The sequence below is a fragment of the Hylobates moloch genome, unplaced genomic scaffold, assembly GCF_009828535.3.
Source record: "Hylobates moloch isolate HMO894 unplaced genomic scaffold, HMol_V3 SCAFFOLD_3, whole genome shotgun sequence".
NCBI classification, from domain to species: Eukaryota; Metazoa; Chordata; class Mammalia; order Primates; family Hylobatidae; genus Hylobates; species Hylobates moloch.
This window is the reverse complement of record NW_026652278.1, coordinates 36,206,460-36,232,397: the sequence shown is the minus strand read 5'-3', so window position 1 is coordinate 36,232,397 and position 25,938 is coordinate 36,206,460. Positions and strand designations below refer to the sequence as shown.

The 25,938-nt window shown below is 47.9% G+C and overlaps 3 protein-coding genes across 20 annotated transcripts in view; 1 reads left to right on the top strand and 2 right to left on the bottom strand.

The window, feature by feature from the left end:
* Positions 1–1,365: 1,365 nt before the first annotated feature.
* EXOSC1 (exosome component 1) lies at positions 1,366–11,875 on the bottom strand. 4 transcript variants are annotated; one of them, XM_032135253.2, is made up of 8 exons: positions 11,802–11,875; positions 11,579–11,694; positions 9,074–9,148; positions 6,989–7,077; positions 4,806–4,846; positions 3,843–3,893; positions 3,318–3,402; positions 1,366–2,380 (listed from the first exon to the last, which is right to left on the bottom strand). In XM_032135253.2, the coding sequence occupies exons 4-8, from the start codon at positions 7,032–7,034 to the stop codon at positions 2,274–2,276; spliced, it is 330 nt and encodes a 109-aa protein (XP_031991144.1). In that variant the 5' UTR covers positions 7,035–7,077; positions 9,074–9,148; positions 11,579–11,694; positions 11,802–11,875; the 3' UTR covers positions 1,366–2,273. The 4 variants fall into 4 exon arrangements, with proteins under 4 accessions (XP_031991144.1, XP_031991153.1, XP_031991162.1 ...); XM_032135244.2 differs by having other exon boundaries at positions 1,367–2,380; positions 4,813–4,846; XM_032135262.2 differs by lacking the exon at positions 11,579–11,694 and having other exon boundaries at positions 11,802–11,863.
* Positions 11,876–12,000: 125 nt separating this feature from the next.
* ZDHHC16 (zinc finger DHHC-type palmitoyltransferase 16) lies at positions 12,001–23,606 on the top strand. Of its 7 annotated transcripts, XM_032135178.2 has the most exons (12): positions 12,005–12,200; positions 14,326–14,439; positions 17,442–17,689; positions 17,861–18,055; positions 18,186–18,274; positions 18,670–18,698; positions 19,304–19,437; positions 19,573–19,620; positions 20,498–20,583; positions 21,448–21,571; positions 21,761–21,831; positions 22,569–23,606. In XM_032135178.2, the coding sequence occupies exons 3-12, from the start codon at positions 17,447–17,449 to the stop codon at positions 22,681–22,683; spliced, it is 1,134 nt and encodes a 377-aa protein (XP_031991069.1). In that variant the 5' UTR covers positions 12,005–12,200; positions 14,326–14,439; positions 17,442–17,446; the 3' UTR covers positions 22,684–23,606. The 7 variants fall into 7 exon arrangements, with proteins under 7 accessions (XP_031991102.1, XP_031991071.1, XP_031991079.1 ...); XM_032135177.2 differs by lacking the exon at positions 14,326–14,439; XM_058436128.1 differs by lacking the exons at positions 12,005–12,200; positions 14,326–14,439 and adding an exon at positions 15,348–16,307.
* Positions 23,607–23,821: 215 nt separating this feature from the next.
* The window catches only part of MMS19 (MMS19 homolog, cytosolic iron-sulfur assembly component), a 41,658-nt gene continuing 39,541 nt past the window's right edge, over positions 23,822–25,938 (bottom strand). For all 9 annotated transcript variants that reach the window (XM_032135176.2, XM_032135168.2, XM_032135169.2 and 6 more), the window contains 6 exons: positions 25,544–25,730; positions 25,157–25,239; positions 24,860–25,024; positions 24,721–24,780; positions 24,298–24,398; positions 23,822–24,217 (listed from right to left, as the gene is read on the bottom strand). In XM_032135176.2, the coding sequence (XP_031991067.1) occupies positions 24,190–24,217; positions 24,298–24,398; positions 24,721–24,780; positions 24,860–25,024; positions 25,157–25,239; positions 25,544–25,730 (624 nt within the window). In that variant the 3' untranslated portion in view covers positions 23,822–24,189. The remainder of the gene's footprint in view (positions 24,218–24,297; positions 24,399–24,720; positions 24,781–24,859; positions 25,025–25,156; positions 25,240–25,543; positions 25,731–25,938) is intronic.

The window sequence follows — 25,938 nt, the reverse complement described above, 5'->3', positions numbered from 1 at the left end:
GAAAAGATCACTGGAATAACAAGAAATCCCATAAAGCTGGAGAAAGAACATTCCCTTTCCCTTCTGGTAGCAAGTAACACCCTCCATCTGTTGAGCTCCTAATGAAGTTCCTCTGTGCTACCCACTGGATAAGGGATATTACATATATTAGCTCTAATCTTAACCCATGAAAGGGCTGGTAACTCCTGTTTACAAAAGAGGAAACAGGCCCAAAGAAACATGTAAAAAGCACCAAATGCCACACCACTTGGTACTGGGGCTGGGATGGATATTACTAGTGCAAGCAAATGAAGGTTCTTAACTCTAAGATTTAAATACTTTCAAGCATCTTGCTTTTCGAGTTTAGATTTTCATTTGACCTACACAATAACTTTTGAGTAATTTCAGTCTCCAAGAGCCTCGTGGGATGTTATTTTCCTAACCTGTGCAGAATTCTAGACCAGAAGTTGGTAATTTTGGCCAGCACAGTGGTACACACCTGTAATCCCAGCACTTTGGGAGGCTGAGGAAGGAGGATCACTTGAGGCCAGGAATTCGAGACTGGCCTGGGCAACATAGCAAGACCTGGTCTCTACAAGAAAAATTAGGCATGGTGGTACGTGCCTGTAGTCCCAGCTACTCAGGGGACTGATGTGGGAGAATCACCTGAGCCGAGGAGTTTGAGGCTGCAGTGAGGTATGACTGTACCACTGCACTCCATCCTGGGTGACATTTTGAGGCCCTGTCTCTTTAAAAATTGCATGTACAAAACAAAACAAAAAACCCAAGGCCAGGCATGGTGGCTGATGCCTATAAGCCCAGCACTTTGGGAGGCCAAGGCAGGCGGATCACCTGAAGTCAGGAGTTCAAGACCAGCCTGGCCGACATGGTGAAACCTCATCTCTACCAAAGGTTAGCTGGGCGTGGTGGCGCATGCCTGTAGTCCCAGCTACTGGGAATTTGGAGGCTGCAGTGAGTTGAGATCGCACCACTGCACTCCAGCCTAGGTGACAGCAAGACACTGTCTCAAAAAAAAAAAAAAAAACCTGGATGTGGATGTACAATGATCTCAATCTCAGTAAAATTTTCAATTATAGAAACCCTAACATTCAAGGTTAGGAGTTAGAGGATAGAAACCAAGGTGGGCTGATTCTAAAGTTCACATTATGCACTGTCGCTAAATACTGAAGACACAGGCTTCCTGAATAACATCTCAAGAAGTGACATCTCAGACTCATATTTCGTCAGCAACCTCTCCATGCTTAACTCTCATCCCTTCCTCATCCCCAAACCTAGGCCTTCATTTCTGCTTCTGCACTTAGCCTGGGCTTGTCTCTCTGCCTTAAATATCTTCACTTACTTTTACGTTCTTTATTTTGATCTCACGTCACTAATCCTTTCCTGCCCACCTCATATGACAGTACTCTGTCCCACTTTTCAATTCAGATTTAACATTTCCTGGAGTACCCACTATATCAGTAATGTGTATCAAATACTTTTAGACATGTTATTTATTTATTTATTTATTTAGAGACAGAGTCTTGCTCTCTTGTCCAGGCTGGAGTGCAGTGGTGCAATCTCGGCTTATTACAACCTCTGCCTCCAGGGTTCAAGCGATCTTCCTGCCTCAGCTTCCTGAGTAGTGGATTACAGGCATGTGCCACCATGCCCAGCTAATTTTTGTATTTTTAGTAGAGATGGGGTTTCACCATGTTGGCCAGGCTGGTCTCGAACTCCTGACTTCAACCCAACTCGGCCTCCCAAAGTGCTGGGATTTACAAGCATGAGCCACCATGCCCGCCTCACATGCTATCTGTATCACCACGTGTCCTCAAATTTTCATTAAACCATAATGTACCTAAATGAAGGGGACGTATGTAAAGCACTTGACTCAGTGCCTAGCACAGTAAGTACTCAATAAGCAGAAGTACTGAAATGTCCTGACACCATTTAGGTGTCTTTCTCTGCTTAAGACAACAGAAACTATAACATCCTTTTAGTAAAAAAGTTTTATCACAGCAAAAAATATGTATTTATAAGGACTGTCAGGAGGGATAGGCTATTTCCAATATCACAGTTTTGTTTGTTGGTGCCTTGAAAAGATAAGATTTATTACTCAAGAGAATGAAATCCACTGATAGGTTCACAGAAACATGTTCCATCTACAGTGTAAACTGGCAGATTTTTCTGGAAGTGGCTGTTGGTCGACCCCAGGTGTTTGAATAAAGACAGCAGCATCTTGGTGTTATACTCAGGAACAGCTTACCCCCTTCCATGGGGTAAAAAGTGGCTTCTTAGGTCTGCAAGAATTCGGGTTGTACTCGGGCTACTTTCCGGAATTCTTTAGTGTGGGTCTTAGGGCACTGCATCTCACACCAGCTGATGGGAACCATCTGGATACCTGGAAGGGAAAAGCTGGTGGTAGAGCCCAGACCCCAAAGATTTGCCTGAGACTCCTCTTTTATACTGGGTATGAAACTGAAGTGCCACCAAGCTTCCTACTGAACCTCAACTCATAAAGAAAAAACTTTGTTCATTCTACTGACTTATGAAATGAGTCCCCTGTTTCCTTGGATTTCTATAAGGAGAATCAGGCTGGGCGTGGTGGCTTACACCTATAATCCCAGCACTTTGGGAGGCCAAGGCGGGCAGATCATTTGAGGCCAGGAGTTTGAGACCAGCCTGGCCAACATGGCGAAACCCTGTTTCTACTAAAAACACAAAAATTAGCTAGGTGTGGTGGCGTGTGTCTGTAATCCCAGCCACTTGGGTGATGAGAATTGCTTGAACCCAGGAGGTGGCGGCTGTGGTGAGTGGAGATCGCACCACTGCACTCCAGCTTCCTCGACAGAGTGAGACCCTGTCTCTTTTTTTTTTGAGACGGAGTCTCGCTCTGTCGCCCAGGCTGGAGTGCAGTGGCGCAATCTTGGCTCACTGCAAGCTCCGCCTCCCGGGTTCACGCCATTCTCCTGCCTCAGCCTCTCCGAGTAGCTGGGACTACAGGCGCCCGCCACCACGCCCGGCTAATTTTTTGTATTTTTAGTAGAGATGGGGTTTCACCGTGGTCTCGATCTCCTGACCTCGTGATCCGCCCGCCTCGGCCTCCCAAAGTGCTGGGATTACAAGCGTGAGCCACCGCGCCCGGCCTGAGACCCTGTCTCAAACAACCACCACCACCAGCACCAAGCAAAAAAGAAAAAAAAAAATCATTCTAATCTCAGAAGGAAGTATCTATAGTCATACTGCTTCCCAGATAAGGGAAACCAGGAAAAACAATGGATTAATCCCAAACCATAACTCCAGGGAAAGTTAAGGATGTGGAAACAAGGCCATCTCACCTGACTCACTGTGGGCTACCACCACTCCCAGCTCGTTCTCGGCGGTGGTTAGCAGGTAGTTGGACTGTGCGTCACCTAAGGAGATCTAGTCACGTAACACTGGTGAAGGAAAATAAGGAGTTAGAAGTCTTCCCCCACCTTAGCCACCTGAGCTGTTTTTCTACTTTTTCTTTTTCTTTTTTCTTTTTTTTTTTTTTTGAGACGGAGTCTTACTCTGTTACCCAGGCTAGAGTGTGGCGGCGTGATCTCAGCTCACTGCAACCTGTGCCTCACGGGTTCAAGCGGTTCTCCTGCCTCAGCTTCCCGAGTAGCTGAGATTACAGGCATGCGCCACCACGCCCAGCTAATTTTTGTATTTTTAGTAGAGACAGGGTTTCACCATGTTGGCCAGGCTGGTCTTGAACTCCTGACCTCAGGTGATCCACCCGCCCTGAAAGTGCTGGGATTACAGGCATGAGCCACCACGCCCGGCCTCCTTCTCTTCTTTTGACAAATGACCAGAAGTCTGCTGGGAATAAAGGATACCACTTTGGCCAAGACAATGTCACCTGGGCGGAAACTCTTATAAATTTCAACCTACAAAGAAAGAACAGGAATGTTAAGTGAAAGCTCTAGACTGGGTCTATATGAAACTGTGAACCCTTCTGGTAAAGCCAATCTACTTTCTAATCCTGGAGGGTAGAAATCATCATTACTCATGTCAAGTCAACAACTTTTAATTGCTTCTGTAGTATTATCATACAAATGAAAATTTTTTTTTTTTGAGATGGAGTCTCACTCTGTCGCCCAGGCTGGAGTGCAGTGGTGCGATCTCAGCTCACTGCAACCCCTGCCTTCCGGGTTCAAGCGATTCTCCTGCCTCAGCCTCCTGAGTAGCTGGGATTATAGGCGCGCGGCACGACACTGGCTAGTTTTTGTATTTTTAGTAGAGACGGGGTTTCACCATGTTGGTCAGGCTGGTCTTGAACTCCTGACCTTGTGATCCGCCCGCCTTGGCCTCCCAAAGAGCTGGGATTACAGGTGTGATCCACTGCACCCGGCCCTTTTTTGTTTTTTTTTTAAGAGGTGGGATCCCACTGTGTCACCCAGGCTGGAGTGCAGTGATGCAATGGTAGCTCACTGCAGCCTTGGACTGCTGGACCAAGGGATCCTCCTGCCTCAGCCTCCCAAGTAGCTAGGACTACAGGTGCGTGCCACCACTTAACCTCAAACTCCTGGGCTCAAGCAATCCTCCAGCCACATCCTCTCAAGCAGCTGGGACTACAGGCATGAGCCGCCATGCCCAGCTAATTTTTAATTTTTAAAATTTTTGTAGAGACAGGGTCTCGCTATGTTGCCAGGGCTGGTCTTGAAGTCCTGGACTCAAGTGATCCTCCCGCCTCAGCCTCCCAAAGTACTGGGATTACAGGTGTGTGCGACCATGCCTGGCCTGAGATAATACTTTTAAGGGATTGAGATTCGTAAAGCCATTAAAAAAAAAGAACCAACCAACAACCTTGTCTTTTTCAGTTGCTCGGACATCTTCCTTGCTATAAAAAAAGAATTAACAGAAAGATTAATTATCTGTGAAAAAGAATTTTTTTTTTTTTTTTGAGACAGAGTCTCCCTCTGTCACCCAGGCTGGGGTACAGTGGCACGATCTCAGCTCACTGCAACCTCCACCTCCTGGGTTTAAGCAATTCTCGTGCCTCAGCCTCTCAAGCAGCTGGAATTACAGGCATGTCCGCCATGCCCAGCTAGTTTTTTGTATTTTTAGTAGAGATGGGGTTTCACCATGTTGGCCAGGCTGGTCTTGAACTCCTGACCTCAGGTGATCCACCCGCGTCAGCTTCTCAAAGTGCTGGGATTACAGGCATGAGTCACCTTGCCCAGCCTGTGAGAAAGAATTATTCTGTAGATTCCTAGTAAATAAAGAGCTACAAGAACAGACAGAACAAGTCGTAAATGGGACACAGCTGCTACCCAGAGGAGCAGGGTGGAGAAGCATCCTCAGATCACACAGAGCAGCAGCATCAATACCTCTGATTAGATAAAGGCAGATCAGATTTGGCAAGAAAGGATAAGGAGTTTCGTTGCCTCAGGGCTTGAACAAAAGCACTATAGCAAGGGTCCCCAACTTCTGGTGGCCTGTTAGGAACCGGGCTGCACAGAAGGAAGTGAGTGGCAGGCAAGCTTCATCTGTATTTACAGCTGCTCCCCAATCGCATACATTACTGCCTGAGCTCCGCCTCCTGTCAGATGGAAGTGGGCATTAGATTCTCATAGAAGTATGAACCCTATTGTGAACTGCGCATATGAGGGAGCTAGGTTGCCCACTCCTTATGAGAATCTAATGCCTGATGATCTGTCACTGTCTCCCATCACCCCCAGATGGGACCATTGAATTGCAGGGAAACAAACTCAGGGCTCCCGCTGATTCTATATTATGGTGAGTTGTATAATTATTTCATTATATATTACAGTGTAATAATAATAGAAATAAAGTGCACCATAAATGTAATGCACTTGAATCATTCTGCAACCACCCCCTCCGTGGTCTGTGGAAAAACTGTCTTCCAAGAAACTGGTCCCTGGTGCCAAAAAGGATGGGGACTGCTGCACTACAGAACCACATCAAATCCTGAGGCTGGAAAGGGCCTCAAAAGTTAGATTATCTGCCTGGCAAGAAATGTTTGTCCTTTCTCAAGGAAGCCACACGAAATCACCATCTCATCCACAAATCTTTTCAATGTTTTATAACCTCTGAGTTCAATCTATATTAAATTAAAAAAAAAGTGCTTCCTAAAATGCCTTCTACTTTGAGTCATCCTGACACTGCTAAACTTCAGCTTCACTCAATTCTTTTTGCTTTACTTTTTATTTATTTGTTTTTTGAAACGGTCTCACTCTGTCGCCCAGGCTAGAGCACAGTGGTGCAATCTCAGCTCACTGCAACCTCTGCCTCCTAGGCTCAAGTGATCTTCCTGCTTCAGCTCCACAAGTAGCTGGGACTACAGGCATGCACCACCATGCCCAGCTAATTTTTTTTTTTTTAAGAGATGGAGTCTCGCTCTGTCCCCCAGGCTGGAGTGCAGTGGCGCGATCTTGGCTCACTGCAACCTCTGCCTCCTGGGTTCAAGCTATTCTTCGGCTTCAGCCTCCCGAGCAGCTGGGATTACAGGCGCACGCCACCATGTCCGGCTAGTTTTTGTATTTTTAGTAGAGACAGGGTTTTACCATATTGGCCAGGCTGGTCTCAAACTCCTGACTTTGTGATCCGCCCACCTCGGCCTCCCATAGTGCTAGGATTACAGGTGTGAACCACTGTGCCCGGCTAATTTTTGTATTTTTTACAGAGACAGGGTTTCACCATGTTGGCTAGGCTGGTCTCAAACTCCTGATCTCAAGAGATCCACCCGCCTCAGCTTCTCAAAGTGCTAGGATTACAGGCGTGAGCCACTGCGCCCAGCCTTTGCTTTACTTTTAAACCCTCTCTCGTTAATATTTTCCTTTTGTCCTAGATCATCCATGTATTTTTTGGATACTACTAGGGGAGAATCAAAGCACAAAGAAGAAAGAAAAATGGGCAAGAGAAAAATAGGAATTGTAGCTGTTGCTCAAAATTCTGGTGTCCTAGTCTATCCTAATCTTATTCCAGTTGCTAAGGCATATGTGACAAGGATACTTCTTACCGGATAGTTCCTCGAAAAGAATTCTTAAGTGGCATGGACCCCACATACAGGATGTGTACTTTGGCAAAGCGTGAATTGATGCTAGAGACCTGCGGAATACAGAAAAGATCAGCATCAGAGTATAAGCAGTTGTCAGCTCAAGGAGGCAGCAATAAACTGGGGATTACTAGGACTTCAGTGCAAGCAACCTACTAAGTAGAGAATTTAAGACAAGTTAACTCCTACTTCTCTCTGCATAAGTGACACATATAAAGAGGAATAAGAGCCATTCTGGCCACCTGATAGAGTTACTATGGGAAACAAAGATGGTATGGGTTTTTTTTTTTTTTTTTTGAGACGGAGTTTCACTCTTGTTGCCCAGGCTGGAGTGCAATGGCGCGATCTTGGCTCACTGCAACCTCCGCCTCCTGGGTTCAAATAATTCTCCTGCCTTAGCCTCCTGAGTAGCTGGGATTACAGGCATGCACCACCATGCCCGGCTAATTTTGTATTTTTAGTAGAGACAGGGTTTCTCCATGTTGGTCAGGCTGGTCTCGAACTCCTGATCTCAGGTGATTCACCTGCTGCAGCCTCCCAAAGTGCTGGGATTACAGGCGTACGCCATTGCACACAGCTGGTTTTTTTTTTTTTTTTAAATCTTTTCACAACTTGCCCTTCAGAGAGGTATAGATTTTTTAAAGTATAGATGGCTAACAATAAAAAAAAAAAAAAAAAAAAAAAAAAAAAAAGAGGCTGGACACAGTGGCTCATGCCTGTAATCCCAGCACTTTGGGAGGCTGAGGTGGGCGCATCACTTGAGGTCAGGAGTTCGGGACCAGCTTGGCCAACATGGTAAAACCCCATCTGTACTAAAAATACAAAAATTAGCCAGGCGTGGCAGCACATGCCTATAATCCCAGCTACTCGGGAGGCAGAGGCAGTAGAATTGCTTGAACCCAAGAGGCAGAGGCTGCAGTGAGCCAAGATCATGCCACCGCACTCCAGCCTGGGTGACAGAGCAAGGCCCTGTCTCCAAAAAAAAAAAAAGCAAAAAAAAAGTCCAGGAATGGCAAAAAATACAGTCTTTTGCATCTCTGCAGAAAAAGGACTCAGCTTCAGATGTTCAAAAATAGGCCTCCTAATCATCCTCTGGCATCCCTGTTTCCCAGACACAGGTAGAAACTATGTATTCAGGGAATCAGCTCAGTGAAGGAACTATGCATGCCTGAACTTGGCTGCCTTGATTATTATCCTAGAAATCTGTAAACCAGAACAGTCCAGTAAAACTTTCTGTGATGACAGAAAAGTCATGTGCTGCCCAGTATAGCAACCACTAGCCACAAGTGGCTACTGAGTACTTGAAATGTGGCTAATGTGACTAAGGAAATCAATTTTATTTTTTTCTTGAGAGACAGAGTCTTGCCCTGTTACCCAAGCTGGAGTGATCATGGCTCACTGCAGCCTCAATCTCCTGGGCTCAAGCGATCCTCCTGCTTCAGCCTCCCAAGTAGTTGGGACCACAGGCACGTGCTACCATGCCTGGCTAATTTTTTATTCTTCTTCTTTTTTTTTTGAGACGGAGTCTCACTCTGTTGCCCAGGCTGGACTGCCGTGACGCGGGCTCACTGCAACCTCCGCCTCCCGGGTTCAAGCAATTCTCCTGCCTCAGCCTCTCGAGTAGCTGGGATTACAGGCATGCACCACCACGCTAAGCTAATTTTTGTATTTTTAGTAGAGACAAGGTTTCACCATGTTGGCCATGATTGGCCAGGCTGGTCTTGAACTCCTGACCTCAGATGATCTACCCACCTCGGCCACCCAAAGTGCTGGGATTACAAGCATGAGCCACCGTGCCCAGCAATTTTTGATTCTTTTTGTAGAGATGAGGTTTCACTATGTTTCCCAGCCTGGTCTTGAACTCTGGGCTGAAGCAATCCTCCTGCCTCGGCCTCTTAAAGTGCTAGAATTACCAGTGTGAGCCACTGTGCCCTGCCAGAAATAAATTTATGTAGCTTGTGGCTATCATACTGGACACTGCAGTTCTGGCATGGTCATGATTTCAGTATTGAATGGGCATTCTAAGCATGGAGGTCAGGACCAACTTACCTTACAGGTTACAATAGCTCCCACATCTGGCAGTAACTGGGACTCTGTTTCTCTCACTACGGACACCACTGGAAGCTACAGAGGGAACAACAAAAAACTGAAATGTCCTGGCTAACCCTTGAGTCAAGGCATTTGTGGCTTGAGAGTAATATAGGAATGTCTTGGTATAAAGGTGAGAGTTGGAGTATGGATTCATTTATAGCCCAGAGCAGAAGGCCTTAGAAATTTTAGGAAATAGGAGGACCAGGGGGCTACTGAATGCTGCTAGAAGACGTAAATCTCTAAACTTCTTTTTTGTTGTTGTTGGAGACAGAGTCTTGCTCTATCACCTAGGCTGGAGTGCAGTGGCACGATCTAGACTCACTGCAGGTCCGCCTCCCGGGTTCACGCCATTCTCCTGCCTCAGCCTCCTGAGTAGCTGGGACTACAGGCACCCGCCACCACGCCCAGCTCACTTTTTTTGTAGTAAATCTCTAAACTTCTAATAAGTTTTTTGGTGATTCTCTCGGAATTTCTTGGTATACAACTATATTGCCTATAATCATTGACAATTTTACTTTTTTTGGTTTTTTTTTGAGATGGTGTTTCACTCTTGTTACCCAGGGTGAAATGCAAGGGCGCTATCTCGGTTCACTGCAACCTCCACCTCCTGGGTTCAAGTGATTCTCCTGCCTCAGCCTCCCGAGTAGCTGGGATTACAGACTCCTGTCACCATGCTCGGGTAATTTTTTGTATTTTTAGTAGAGATGGGGTTTCACCATGTTGGCCGGGCTGGTCTCGAACTCCTGACCTGAGGTGATCCACCCGCCTTGGCTTCCCAAAGTGCTGGGATTATAGGTGTAAGCCACTGCGCCAGGCCGACAATTTTACTCTTTCCTCCAAAGTTATACTGCTTCTTTCTGTTTCTTATTTTATTGCACAGGCTGAAATTTCCACAAAAATGTTACACAATAGTGGCTATGCTTGTTTTCTTCTATTTTAAGTGAATACTTGCAGAGTTTTCTCTTTGAGCATGGTATTGGCTGTTGGTATAAGACAGATATTTTGAGCCTCATCTTTTATCAATCTCTCCGTTGCTCACGATGCTTCAGCTCTCCTGGCCTTCTTTCAGTTTTCCCAACTTACTAAATTCTTCTCACTTTCAGATCTCTCTTCAACCTGTTCTTTCTGCCAGAACTGCACTCTCTCCACCCACCTGACTCTTACCTACTCTTTAGATGATTCAGCTTAAATGTCACTTCTGCTGACTAGGATGGGTTTGCCTGTTACATGTTCTCAAGGTGCCCTGTAATATTCTTTCGAAGCAGCCACCACATATGTAACCATATGCTCATTTGAACATTTATTTGTTTACAATTTGTGTCTGTGCCCTTTGATAGCAGAAACCAAGTCAGCGCTGTGCCTGACACATGAAAATACTCAAGTGATATCTATGAAATGAACAAACTCAGGACTGTTAAGAACATTCCCAACAATGACTGAATAGAAAGCCCCTTGAATCAGACAGCTTAAGTTACCTACTCAAAGCAGAATCAAGGTCAAGTTAGCCAGAACCTAACTGTTCTAATTCTGAATCCTCTTTCTATTATGCTCCTTCAAATATTGCTTATATGATCCTGAGCTAATCCTGGATCAATCTCTAAAACTAGAAAGGTAGGTATTACTCACGCATTCAACAAACATTTATTGAGGAGCTGCCTTGTGCTAGATACTGATGGTATGGTGGTAGGGCCTGCTTTCACGGACTTAGATTTAAGCAGGGGAGAAGTCTAGTGGGAAACATATACCTGAGTGTCTCATCATATGCTGACATAAGTGCTTGGAAGAAAAGGAACAGAGTTTTTTTGTGAGTCTTTAACAAAACAAACAAAAACAAAACACCCCACAAAACTCCTTTCCTCAATTAGTGGGTCCAGAAGGACTTCTCTGGGGTGATAGTAGACAAGCTATCTAAAGGAGGTAGGAATTAAATAGGCCTAGGAAGATAGAAGTGTTCCAGATAGATGGCATGTTACAAAGGCTCTGTAGCAGGAGAAAGCTTGGCGCATTACCGACACTGAAAGAAGCTAGTATGTTATAAAATTTTTTAAAAGGGCAAGCAGAGACTGTGATTATAACTTTTAAAAACAGAAAAGACAGTATGACTAGATTGCGTCAGTGAGGTGGAGATAGTGGCGCTAGATAAAGCCGGAGAGGTAAGCAACATTCACACAGTATGTAACTCACTGCTGGGCTGAGCTGGGCTGGGATGGGATGCTGAGTTCGCAAGTGCTTTTGTCCCAACCTCCCTCCCCGAGGGTCAGCAGCACAACCAAGCGAGATCAACACAACTAGTGCGTGGTGGCTAAGTGCACGACAGCGGCGATACGGCTAGAAGAAACTGAGAGACCAACATTGTACCACTGAGGCACTAAAGACGCGTCCGCAGTGCCCATGCCTAAGGACTGGAACTCAAGGGCAGCCTAAGGGAAAAACAGAGAGGAGATGGTATGCCGCTTCCTATACCGCGCCATTCTCGCTGCTCTTCATCAGACAGCCGGCAAGCGACGAAAAGATGTAGCCGTGGCGGGTGTAGGTGCCGCTGCCCGGGCTGCCCTCCTCCAAGTTACACAGACGTTCGCCTGCAGAAAAAATGCTGCATCGGTCACGGGCCCCCAGAAGCTGTAGGCCGTCTAGCCTTCTTGCTTCGGCCCCTATCCAGGACTCTGTACGGGAAGCGCTCACTTACCGGGGATGCAGTATCTCACGGGTGGCGCCATGATTGCCGCTGTCCCAAAACCCGGATGAAAACGAAGTCGATTTCTCATTGGCCAAACCCAGGCACAGTTCCGCAATAAGACACGTGTCAATTGGTGTTCTTTATCCTTGCGGGTAAACTCCATTTCCCAGGTTACCCCGGGACAAATCCGGGGGCGGAACTTCAGAGCTCCACGCTTGCGCCTGCGCGTGTGGTTGAGGATGGGCTGGCGGCGGGTCCGGGTCCGCTGGCTGGCGCTGCGGGCGGCGGGCCATGGTGGTTTGGATTGAGCCGGGCCCGGCCGGGGCGCCGAGTCGGAGGGGGTGGCAGTGAGCGGCGGCAGAGGCTGCAGGGCTCGGTTTGGCTGACTGGGGAGTCGGCAGGCGGCAGGTAAGGGCGAAGCCTCGGCCCTTGCTCCCCATCCTAGTCCCTTTTTCTGGGTAGGGCACTGCCCTGGGGCCTTGTCTTGAGTCCGGGTTCCTGCTCTCTCCTCGCCCCGCCCTGCGGGGCCGTGCCCTCTTCAGCCCGAGCGCACCTTCCGAGCAACGTTACGCTCAGAGCAGGAGGGAAGGAGGTCAAGCGACCCAACTCGTCTGTTTCACAGATATGGAACCTCAGATTCAGAGACAGGGTTCAGAGACTTGTCCAAAATGATCAAGATAGTTAACATAGAGCCCAAACTGGAACCCACGGATTTTGACTTCCAGTCCATCGCAGTTTCACCTCGCGGCTCTCATTGAGAAATAAAACCTTTTCCTGGTTTTTATGTTTTTGAGGAGTCTCGCTCTGTCGCCAGGCTGGAGTCAAGTGGAGCGATCTCTGTTCACTGCAACCTCCGCCTCCGGCATCAAGCGATTCTCCTGCCTTAGCCTCCCGCGCAACTGGGACTACAGGCGCGCGCCACCACGCCCAGCTAATTTTTGTATTTTTAGTAGAGACGGGGTTTCACCATGTTGGCCAAGATGGTGTCGATCTCATGATCCGCCCGCCTCGGCCTCCCAAAGTGCAGGGATTACAGGCGTGAGACACTGCGCCCGGCCTTTTCCCGGTTTTTTAAACTGCAGCTTCCAGTCCTGCGGTCCGATCCTCTTCGCGGCCCCCCATCCCCACTTCAGTAAGCTTTCTCAGGTTGAAAAAGCCGAACTCTGGTTGTGTGGGCCCGTCATCAAAAGATAAGCAGCCGCCAAAAAAAGTTGTTACTCTTTTTCTTCTCAGCGTGTTAGCCCAGAAGGGAGGTCTGCACATGAATAAAATGTTACTCTTTATTGATGTTGGGTATCTCCTACTTGAGATTGCAAACATCCTGAGAGCAGCGTCTTTGTCCAGATGACATTCGCCACGACTTTGATCTCAGTTCACCTGACTTTTGATAGCTTTGCCGTCTGTCCCTCCCTGTCCCCTCAGTCAACTTTCCCCTTGGGAAACAGATGTGATTTAAAGCCATGGGAAGGTCAGGAGATCGAGACCATCCTGGCTAACACAGTGAAACCCCGTCTCTACTAAAAATACAAAAAATTAGCCGGGCGAGATGGCGGGCGCCTGTAGTCCCAGCTGCTCGGGAGGCTGAGGCAGGAGAATGGCGTGAACCCCGGGGGACGGAGCCTGCAGTGAGCCGAGATTGCGCCACTGCACTCCAGCCTGGGCGACAGCGAGACTCTGTCTCAAAAAAAAAAAAAAAAAAAGCCATGGGAAGAGGGGAGTGTTGTGGCCAGCAATCTCCTCCAGTCTGGTGGCAGATGACCACTGTGGCCTGTGACTATTACTGAGGGATCAGAGTACTCGGGCTTGTGCTTGGGGTGGTAGTAAATCTGCGCTTTGCTCTGTTTCCTCCCCTGTTCACTGAGATTACCCCCTTCTCCCCTACACACATCTTTTTGAATTTTGCTTTACCTCTATTTCTTGAGATGAAAAGTCTGGGCCAGGTGCGGTGGCTCACGCCTGCAATCCCAGCACTTTGGGAGGCTGAGGCAAGCGCATCACCTGAGGTCGGGAGTTCGAGACCAGCCTGACCAACATGGAGAAACCCCGTCTCTACTAAAAAAATACAAAATTAGCCAGGCATGGTGGCGCATGCCTGCAATCTCAGCCGCTCAGGAGGCTGAGGCAGGATAATTGCTTGAACCCAGGAGGCGGAGGTTGCGGTGAGCCCAGATTGTGCCATTGCACTCCAGCCTGGGCAACAAGAGTGAAACTCCATCTCAAAAAAAAAAAAAAAAAAAAAAAAAAGGTCTGTGTGTTCAGTTGCGGCCCACTTACTACATATGTAATTTTCCTGGCATCCCATACCCCATTAGCTAATGGAGAGAGGCCCTAGCCTCAGACTTTGTTCACCCAACTCTGTATCTGTGCATCTAGGAGCTTTCTGTTTACACGGTTGGGCTGATTTCTGGTTGGGCTTGTTTTGAAAAACGACTTCAAGCTCCTAAGTGCCATGATTTTAATAAGTTTGTATTTCTCTCTTTATGAATCAAGAAGAATAACAGCAGACACTTATTTAGTGTTTTCACATTGGCAGGAGTGTCCTTGCTGGTATTTGTAGGACAGATAGACATCTGGCCAGGCTTTCCACTTCTGCATCCCTCCAAGTCATTCATTCAACAAATATTTATTGAGTACTTCCATGAGCCAGGTATTGTGCTAAGTGCTTTATAAACATTTCATTTACACTTACCAAATAAGTTTGCTCTTCATACCTGTGGGTTTCACATAGCTGATCCAATCCAACCATGGATTGGAAATATTTGGGGGCAGCTGGGCATGGTGGCTCGCTCACACCTGTAATCCCAGCACTTTGGGAAGCCAAGGCAGGCAGATCACCTGAGGTCAGGAGTTCAAGACCAGCCTGGCCAACATTGTGAAACCCTGTCTCTACTAAAAATACAAACATTTGCTGGGCGAGGTGGCAGGTGCCTGTAATCCCAGCTACTTGGGAGGCTGAGGCAGGGAGAATTGCTTGAACCCAGGAGGCAGAGGTTGCAGTGAGCCGAGATCTTGCCACCGCACTACAGCCTGGGCAACAGAGCAAGACTTCATCTCAAAAACAAACAAAAAAAGTGTTTATGTGTAGTATTTACTTTGTATTACGTATTATGAGTAATCTAGAAATGATTTAAAGTATATGGGAAGATATGTATAGGTTATATGCAAACACTATGCCATTTTATATCAGATTTGAGCATCCATGGATTTTGGTATCTGAAGGGAGGACTGGAACCAATCCCTCTGCAGATACGGGGGTCGACTGTATCTGTATAGTTACAGAATCATAAAAGGTTAGAGCTGGAAGGGACCTTAGCATTTAATCCCACTCCCTCAATGAATGTGAACACATGGAGATTGAGTCCCAGTAGAGTTGAATGATTTGTCTGAGGTTACAGAAATGCTTAGGGACAGAATTGAACCCTAAAGAATTAGGTAAATCTGGTCTTTGAGGCAGACATTTCCTGTAGCGCTCAGGAATTTAGGATGTGGTTAAGAATGATCTGAAAAGTGGAGAATAGAAGTTTTTTTTTTTTTTTTTTTTTTTTTAAGACTAGAAGAGGTGTGAGGTAGTATATAATTCGAGTTTATTACAAATGAGGAATGCATTGGATTTGTATGCTATTGCTACAAAAAGCATTTTGGCAAATAGGAAACTCTCCATTACCTATAGAAAGGGAATGAACAGCAGTGTGGACAGTCCAAAAGCCACCTAGATTTGTTGTGGTGTAATCTGTTTTGTCCCACTCTTACATTTGATTGTGGGTGTCTACTATTTTAAAAATTCATGCTACAAGCCAAATCATGCTTCCAAACAATAGGGGTGGAAGTTTGAGCTTGAGCTTTTAATTTTTTTTGAGACGGAGTCTCACTCTGTCTCCCAGCCTGGAGTGCACTGGCGCCATCTTGGCTCACTGCAACCTCCACCTCCCGGGTTTCAGCGATTCTCCTGCCTCAGGCTCCCAAGTAGCTGGGATTACAGGCACGCGCCACCATGCCCAGCTATTTTTTTGTATTTCCAGTAGAGACAGTGTTTCACCACGTTGGCCAGGCTGGTCTCAAACTCCTGACCTCAAGTGATCCGCCTGCCTTGGCTTCCCAAAGTTTTGGGAGTACAGGTGTGAGCCACTGCGCCCGGCCTTTTTTCTACACTCCCCTTAATTCTTTTAGCTTCCTAGGAGGTGACAGGAATGGACAGTTTCTTTATCCTGGTGCTGAGCGTAGGTCCCTACTGAATTGTGCCTTCTCCTTCTCTGTGGACCTTGTCTGCTGAGTTTCTTTTCACCTTAGGGCTTACAGGGCTTGTGCAAGGAGGTAATTAAGTGTTTTCTTTGAAAGGTCTTTTGTGGGGATGAGCCAGGGTGCAAGGAGAGTACAGTGCTCCAGTTACCGAATTGAAACCATCCCTGCAGTGGAGCAGCCTCCTCCAGTTTCTGTTGGGTTTTGAGCTACCTGTTAAATAAGTCAGTGGGGTTGTCAAGGACAAAGCCCTCCCTGGCTGCCTCAGGGCAAAATCAGGTAATTTTTTTTTCTGGTGAAAGTCTTTAATCTGCAGAACTGATGAAACTGTCATAGAAGGAATCTGTTAGCGCATCTGTGTCTTCTGTTCTGGTCATCGCCCAGGCAGCTGATCTCTTCCCATGGCTGCTGCATGAGGTAGAAACTGCATAGAGGAGACGGAGGCACTGGCAGAGGTGCCATAGAAGCAGTGAACTGGGAAGTCTGGTTGGGCAGCTTGGGGCTAAGGCAGCAGCTGCAGAGAAGGTTCTTCAGTGTCTAATTAGACTGGGGCAGTGGAGTCCATCAGAGAGGTCAGGCCCCTAGGCCTTCATGAATCAACATGGAGGTCCCCTCCCATTGACTCCTTCCTGTGTTCTGCTCAGAATACCTGGAGTTGTCTTGGCTACCATTTCCTTGGGGTGGGGCTGGGAATGGAATTGGAGACAAGCATTTTCTGTCATGCAAGGGGTAGCTGGCTGTCCTGACAGGAAACAGGGAATCTCCTGCTACCAGGTCGAGTTGGCTGGCCTATGACATCAGCCCAGAGGGAGTAGGAAGGAAGAGTATCTTTTGCCAAGACTTAAATAGCACCAGGAAATACCTCGGTGCAGGATCCACATTCTGTGTACTCATTCCTCCACTGGCTGTTCTTTGGTGAGGAATAATCATCTGAAGGTAGGTTGATGCACTAGGGCAGTCAGGAAGCCCTAGCAATCTGCTACAGTGGCCATGCCCAGAGACACAGTGGATAGCTTTGTCCACGTTGGCCACACTCCACCCAAAAGTCTGTCTACACAGACAACTCCTAAGACTGCTTTGATTTGGAGTGGCCTTTCTCACCCCTTTCCTGTGGCCTGTTGCTTTAGGTGTGCATCACCTTGGATTTGCTATGCAACCATGTGGTGTAATTTAAGTACGATTTCTGCAGGCTCAGAACCGTCAGTCTTACTCCCTTAATCTGGTTGGAACATTGGCACTGGTCAGTCCGTAGAAAAGTGAAGTAACCTTCTTACTTCTCCTAGTTGGTGACTGGCCTAGCTGGGTCTTAGTCTTAGGTCTTTGCCCTCCAAGTGAGTACTCTAGGCCTTCCCACTAGCGAAGTAGGGAGGGAGGGCTCAGACTCGATATCCTCACAAAGGCGTGCTCTCGTAGGAACCATGCGAGGCCAGCGGAGCCTGCTGCTGGGCCCGGCCCGCCTCTGCCTCCGCCTCCTTCTGCTGCTGGGCTACAGGCGCCGCTGTCCACCTCTACTCCAGGGTCTAGTACAGCGCTGGCGCTACGGCAAGGTCTGCCTGCGCTCCCTGCTCTACAACTCCTTTGGGGGCAGTGACACCGCTGTCGATGCTGCCTTTGAGCCTGTCTACTGGCTGGTAGACAATGTGATCCGCTGGTTTGGAGTGGTGAGTGATGTCCAGGGAGCAGGAAAAGGGGTGTTGTGGGGAGCAGAGGGACATGTCACTCACAGACCCAACCCAGGTTTTGGAGGCCGGCCCCCACCCCCAGGGAAACTCCGAGTCTGCTTTGGGCATAGCTCTTGCACCGTGTCTCCCTGACCTTGCTGGTTTTGGCAGGTGTTCGTGGTCCTGGTGATCGTGCTGACAGGCTCCATTGTGGCTATCGCCTACCTGTGTGTCCTGCCTCTCATCCTCCAAACCTACTCAGTGCCACGACTCTGCTGGCATTTCTTCTATAGCCACTGGAATCTGATCCTGATTGTCTTCCACTACTACCAGGCCATCACCACTCCACCTGGGTACCCACCCCAGGTGGGTCCCCACAGGAGCATTGGGGGAAGTTGCTGGCTATGGGGGCTGGTCCCAGGAGTGGGGAGAGTACCTTGGTATGTTCTGAGAGACAGAACTGGTGCTGCCACAGTTATGCTCTCCCTTCACACAGGGCAGGAATGATATCGCCACGGTCTCCATCTGTAAGAAGTGCATTTACCCCAAGCCAGCCCGAACACACCACTGCAGCATCTGCAACAGGTGGGTCTTGGCTTTGCTGTCTGGGAGTCCCAGCTGTGGTCATTCTGCTGTAGCCCTGGGGCAAAACCTAACCTTGAGTTTGCTAAGACATGGGTGAATCACCCATCATGTCCCAGGTGATGTGCCCTCTTCTCCTGACACCTCATCCTTAGGATGGTCCTGTGAATTAGGCATTATTACCACTTGTGAAAACCGAGCTTTGGAGAGATGAGTACCTTGTCCAATATATCTCATAGCCATTAAACTGCAGAGCTGGGTTTGAAGCAAGGCCTGGCTGTCTTCAAAGTCTGTGCCCTTTCCGCCTCAGCAGGATGCTGGTCCTTGTAGGGAAGGATTGGCACTGACATCTCAAGAACTTTGGCCACCGTAACAGAGCCTGTGTCCCTTCCTCACAGGTGTGTGCTGAAGATGGATCACCACTGCCGTATCCTTTTGCTTTCTCTTCTGCCTGAGGCCTTCTTTAGCTCCAGAGCACTGTACAGGGTTAATGGCCACCATTTTAGCATCACCCTGCAGAGAACACTGGAGTTGAGGAGTTGTGGGGGCTGACCATCTCCTGGGAGAGCAGGAAGCTCACACTCTAGGACGGATCTTCTTGGAGCAAGGAATCTTTTAACGCCTCTTTCTTTTCTAGACTCTCATGCTAACAGCTATTGGATGGAAAGAGATGTTCGGGTTTCTGTGGTTGTTTACTGTGTACGCCAGATAGAACCATGGGTCCCCATCTGCTGTTCCACACAGATGTTTGGCTAACTCCAGCTAGGCTGAAATATTGGCAGATTCATTTTACTGAAGGATTTCAGTTTCCGTGACTTCTTGGTGGGACTGAATGCTCTGAAAAGCTTTGAGCATTTTCACCTCAACCTTGGGTGTAAACAGTCTTGTATTTTCTTGCCTTTGGAAAGTAGTTCTTAGTGACTGGAAGCCTGAGGCTTGGGTGATGTTGTCAGGAACCAGGGATGAACCCGAGGGGCCTGGACACTGCCTGAAATTGTGTTTGATTCTAGTCCTTAATCATTTCCCAACCAGCCTGGCTAAACAATTGTGTGGGCCACTATAACCATCGGTACTTCTTCTCTTTCTGCTTTTTCATGACTCTGGGCTGTGTCTACTGCAGCTATGGAAGTTGGGACCTTTTCCGGGAGGCTTATGCTGCCATTGAGGTGAGATTGTCAGGAACAGGGCAGCTCAGTAGTACAGAACTTTGGGATGCAGAACCTGTCCCTAAGGAATGGGGCTGATAGCACCCCATACTAGAGGCCTGAGAGTATAACCAGCACTGTTTTCCGTCCCCTTAGAAAATGAAACAGCTCGACAAGAACAAACTACAGGCGGTTGCCAACCAGGTGGGCTGTCCCCACCCCACTGCCTCCTGCTGCTCAGGCCTGGGGGCATAGAGTTGCTCAGGCAACTGGGGCCGATCTGCCCATTTAGTTGTAGAGGCTGCCGAGAGGCCACTCTAGACCAGATCAGGAGTGTTCAGGCAGGCTGGCTGTGGTGGGTAGACTAAGTGGCCTACAGGCAAGCTGGAAGTCCCTGGTATGTGACAGTTTTGGCTGTCTATCCCGTCATCACCTCTCTTTGGGCCGAGCAAGCAATCCGCCTTGGTGATGGCCTGAGCAGCAAGGAGTCTATGTTAGTCTGTGTAATGGGGTTCCAGGGGACAGAGATCAGGCTGAGCCAGTCTGATCATCCCTTGCTCCTGGTCCATCTGCATCTGGATCATCCCTGCCCCCCAGTACCTTTTAGGACTCCTTAATCTGCTGAGCCCATCTTGGGCCCATATTGATTGTATTTCCGCTGCCCTTTCACAGTCCCTAGTGGAGCTCACAGTCCCTAGTGGTTCTCCCCACTCCAGTCAGTCCATTCTGGGTATGGTCTGGTCTCCTCTCTTGGGGATGCAGCTGTGCAGTGAAGGAGTTCTGGCTGGGGATTGGAGTGGCTTCCCCTGGAGCCCCATTTGTGTTGTCACTCTAAAGGCCCAGGGTCAGCTTCTCCTGTGCTTCACCATCCTGTCCAGACCCTGCTCTGCTGCCCAGTGTTTGTCCATGTGGTGATGCCGCTGGGCTTGGTCCACCCATCTTGGCTGCTACCCTAACTCCTCTGTGGCTTTACCCCGTTTTCTCTGCCTGGGTTTGGATCACTTCCTGCCTATAGGTGCTGGGGGCAGTTGCTGGAGACCCATAGAGCAAATGAGCCAGCTTTGCTCTTTTCTTTTTCTAGACTTATCACCAGACCCCACCACCCACCTTCTCCTTTCGAGAAAGGATGACTCACAAGAGTCTTGTCTACCTCTGGTTCCTGTGCAGGTATTTGTTTTTGATAGTTTTAAGGGAGGGGAAGCTTCAGAAAAAAAGTTTTTTAGGTGCCCACACGCAGGCAGAAACCCATTCCTAAGTGAACTGCCACTGCTCTAGTCTAATTTAGGTTGGCAGAGAGCCAGCACTTTCTTCAGCATTCAGGGCAGGGAGCACTGAGGATGTTGGCATTGCTTATTACTAAGCACACAGATACAAGTATATGCTTGATATGTAACCAAAGTAAGTTAAACTCCTTATTTAATCTTCATAGCACCTGTCTGAAGGCTGGGTGACTGTATTTATAGATGAGGAAAACTGAAAATTGGGGGCCAAGGGGCAGTGAAGTGAAGTGACTTGTTCTATGATACACAGCCAGTAGGAATAGTAGCACTGGAATTTGAATTTCATGCCATCCCATTCCAACCCTGGGTGTTTACTACCTCCCACTATCTCCCAAGCATGGGTATTTTAGGAAATATAGAACATTTTCTCAGTAATACAGACTTATTTTTCTATTCTCCTTTCTGCATACTCTTATTTTCCCTTAACAACAACAGAGATGGAGTCTTGCTATGTTGCCCAGGCTAGACTCAAATGATCTTCCTGTCTCAGTCTCCTGAGTTGCTGGAACTACTAGGCATGAGCTACCATGCCTAGCTTCACATCATTTATTCTTAGGCCACTTTGATGCTTTTTCATTGATGCTCTTTATAGACATAGTGAAGTAAAAGTTTATCTAGGATATATGCTGGGAGGTGAGGGAAACTTGGGTAGAGAGGTTCCAAGCCAGTTGTTATTGCTTAGCTCAATTTCAGACATATTTCCTCTAGCCCTCTCTCAACTACCCACCAGTCTTCGCCCCTCTTTTCTTAGTTCTGTGGCACTTGCCCTGGGTGCCCTAACTGTATGGCATGCTGTTCTCATCAGTCGAGGTGAGACTAGCATCGAAAGGCACATCAACAAGAAGGAGAGACGTCGGCTACAGGCCAAGGGCAGAGTGAGTAGGGTTGAAGGCTCGGGGTGGGTAGGTGGGTAACTGAACCTCTCTCCTGTAAACAGAGGCCATGGGCAGGGCTGACTAGGGCAAGCATTGTAAAAGGCCAGAACTACTCTACCTGAGCTTTAGCTTAGCCAATTTAGTCTCAAAAATTAGAAGTTCAAAGAAACGTGTTTTTCTTGGCTCCAGGTATTTAGGAATCCTTACAACTACGGCTGCTTGGACAACTGGAAGGTATTCCTGGGTGTGGACACAGGAAGGTAATGTAAGACACACAGACTAATGCTGTCCAACAGAACACTGAGATGAGAAAGATGTTCTATGCCTGTGAGCACCTGGAATATGGCTAGTGGCTACTGTGTTTAGCACAGTTCTAGACTCTAGGAATACAGATCACTGTTCATTTGAACCAGAGAGGCTTGAGGCCAATACTGTGTGGTTTTAAGTAACAGATGAGACTTCAACATGACTACAGTAGAATCCTAGGAAAGCTGTGCTCAGGAAGGGGCCTCTGGGTGTAGGATACAGTGGCCACCAGTCACCTCTCACTTGGAGAGCAGTGTCTAGAGTTCAAGCCAATAATTTGTGAGATTAAAATAATCTACTTGTCATAGAGGCCCTAAGACAGTAACTGGAGCTAGCTCTCTCAGCCCAAGACAAGAGGAAACAATTTTTCAAATGGCAGTTACCGAGGCGGTAACAATCAGATGAGCGGACGTGCCTTCCCTCCTCCCTTTCCCATGTACATGACACTCCTTCTATCACTGTGCTTACACTGGACCTTTAGAAGTTTAGCTCGAAACCTTAAAAGGCCTTCAAGGCACCAAAAGGTACATTTGTTGGATAAAATTGGGTAGCAGAAATTAGAACTTTTGTTACTTTCATGATTGACACTGAGGTAGTTTCAGGATACCTTGATGTATGCTTGTTAAGGAATGATGATCGGGAAGGACCAAGAATTCTTGGAACTCAGAGACATTTCTCTCTTCTCTTCTAGGCATTGGCTTACTCGGGTGCTCTTACCTTCTAGTCACCTGCCCCATGGGAATGGAATGAGCTGGGAGCCCCCTCCCTGGATGACTGCTCACTCAGCCTCTGTGATGGCAGTGTGAGCTGGACTGTGTCAGCCACAACTCGGGCACTCATTCTGCTCCCTATGTTATTTCAAGGGCCTCCAAGGGCAGCTTTTCTTGGAATCCTTGATCAAAAAGAGCCAGTGGGCCTGCCTTAGGGTACCATGCAGGACAATTCAAGGACCAGCCTTTTCGCCACTGCAGAAGAAAGACACAATGTGGAGAAATCTTAGGACTGACATCCCTTTACTCAGGCAAACAGAAGTTCCAACCCCAGACTAGGGGTCAGGCAGCTAGCTACCTACCTTGCCCAGTGCTGACCCGGACCTCCTCCAGGATACAGCACTGGAGTTGGCCACCACCTCTTCTACTTGCTGTCTGAAAAAACACCTGACTAGTACAGCTGAGATCTTGGCTTCTCAACAGGGCAAAGATACGAGGCCTGCTGCTGAGGTCACTGCCACTTCTCACATGCTGCAGAAGGGAGCAAAAATAAAGGTATTCGATTTTTAAAGATATGTAGCTTCTCACTCTCTGCCTCACAATAGGGCAGGGAAGGGGAAAGTCAGGGTCAAGACCTAGTGAGTAGGTGTTCTGGTCATGCTTCCTACACATTTTTTTTTTTTACACTTTTTTTTTTTTTTTTTTGGAGACAGAGTCTCACTCTGTCTCTCAGGCTGTAGTGCAGTGGCGTGATCTCGATTCATTGCAACCTCCGCCTCCCAGTTTCAAGTGATTCTTGTGTCTCAGCCTCCCAAGTAGCTGTGATTAAAGGCGTATGCCACCACACGTGGCTAATTTTTATATTTTTAGTAGAGATGGGGTTTCACCATGTTGGCCAGTCTGGTCTTGAACTCCTGACCTCCAGTGATCCATGTGCTTTGGCCTCCCAAAATGCTGGGATTACAGGCATCAGCCACCATGCCCAGCCTAATTTTTTTTTTTTTTTTAAATTATTTGTAGAGATGGGTTCTTGCTATATTGCCAGGGCTAGTCTCAAACTCCTAGCCTCAAGCGATCCACCTGCCTCAGCCTCCTAAAGTGTTGGGGTTACAGGCGTGTGCTACTGTCCTGGTTACTCTGAAAAATTTTTGGCCAATCCCTGTCATTGTTATTCCAGTGACACCTCTGGTTATATGAGGCATATGTGGGGTGGGGGAAATATCTGACAGTCCCATTACCAAAAGAAATCTTTATTCTTCAGCAGGTACACAACACCCGCCAGCCCTGGTCCTCAGGGCCACACTCATATGCGCTCACCTCTCAGCAGCATATCGCCCCTTTTCTGACATATAAACGCAAGAGACCCAGGACCCTAAATCTTTCTTCAAACACAATTGTCTCACACACACTTATTTTACAAATCCACTAGAAATATGGACTGTTATGTTCCTTGTACAGCCATGCAGCAGAGGCCTAGCATTTGTGCTGTGTCTGTGGGAAAGGCAGTCAGAGGCCAGTGGTTTCCCTGCTTTGGCGAAGATGGCTCGATAGTTAGTAATTCCAGGTTAGATTGTCAGAACAGTCTAGGCCAGGACTGAGGGCTCAGCTGCCAGGGCTCCCCAACAGAAACCTGTAGGCAAAAAGAAAGTTGGCAGCATTAGTGGTGAGGCTCATCTTGGTCCCATCTCTCCCCACGACCTAGAAACTCACCACTCCCCCCTGGCTGACACTGCTTCCTTGCGCACCAGTCTCTTCTTGTCATCCAGGGGTTTGGCTAAGGCCCGGATCACCTGTGGTTTGTACGGCAGCAGCTGTGGAGTCAGAGTATATAATGAACCTTGCTCATCCAAGGCAACTGAAAGTACCGCTTTTTTGATTCTGTACAACCAATATTCTGAGAAAAGCAAAACATCTTTAGTGATTCCAAGGGATGTTAAGTGGCAGGATGGCCATTCTGTTGCCTTCTGGGCCCAAGGAAAAGAGTCCTTGGGCCCAGAATTACAAGATCTGTACCTTGTAATTAAGATCTCAATTACACAGCAGGGTGGCCAAGCCCACCTGACTAAGGCAAAAAAGTACTTATGTGTCTCTTGAGACATTCCCAGGCCAGGGAAGGACACCTGAGGTACTTACCACAGGGGTGGGGAGACGAGTGAGAGCATGCATGCACTGCAGTGCAGCGATCCGGACAGCCTGGAACACAACCACAAGGAGGTGAGAGCATGCCCAGGGAGAGATGCTGGTGCCTAAGAGTTGCTGCGGTTCAACGCACCATGGAAGGGCTAGAGCTGAGGTTCAGAAACTTGGTGACGAGGGTGTCCACGTGAAGACTCATGACTTGGGGTGCTTCCAGTAGAAGAGGCTGAAGGCAGCTGAGGGTGGAGAGCTGTACCACACAGTCAGGGCAGGACAGGGCCTCCAGCAGCAAGGAAAGAAGCTAAGGGGCAATGGGCAAGGTGGGGGATGGCCACATCGTGAAGATCCTTGTTCTTGTCCGCTCCCCTTTCTAGCCCCATCTGGGGAAGAATAGCTTTGTCCTTTGCTTAGAATCTCTGCCTGCAGGACTTACCGTGGGCAGCTCTGGCAAGAGCACAGGCTTGGGCAGCCTGTTAAGTACATGAGAAAGACCCTTCAAGTAGTTTGGCTTCACATCTGTAAAAAATGGAAAGGCTTAGGGGAGAAATTGGACTTAGATATACAGCTTGAGAATTCAATTCCAATCTGTGATAAGGCTGAGACATCAGCCTACAAAGGGGTGAAAAAGCCCTTCATGCTCAGAATAAGCAAGATATGCCCATCAAAGGAAGAAGTGGAACAAGAATCTAGAAGTTTAGTCTTCTAGGCACAGACCACAATATAGCTCTAAAGAAGCAAGCGAGTCCTAAATTATCTTAGGGAATGTGACCAAGCAAAGGAGAGGTGTGTATATGTGGGGACTTTCTTTCAGACTCCTCACCTTGGGGAGCAGCATGGAAGCCCTGGACCAAAGCAGGCACATTATCTGTGAAGAACCGCTGGCGGAACATGATCCGCACTTCAGCATGGCCAGCACGAGTCAACACATCAGTGCAGTCAGACATGAGCAGAGAGAAGCCATCAGCTGCTGCTGGACCTAATTCTGGGTCACTCAGGAGGCCCATGAGCTGGAGAAAAAAGAGCCTTTGAGGTACATCAGGGAAGAAGAATCTTAAGTGCCAAAGATGAGGATGGGGCTGGGTGTGGTGGCTCATGCCTGTAATCCTAGCACTTTGGGAGGCCAAGGCAGGTGGACTGCTTGAGCCTAGGAGTCTGGGCAACATGGCCAAACCCAGTTCTTACAGAAAATACAAAAATTAGCTGGGTGTGGTGGGG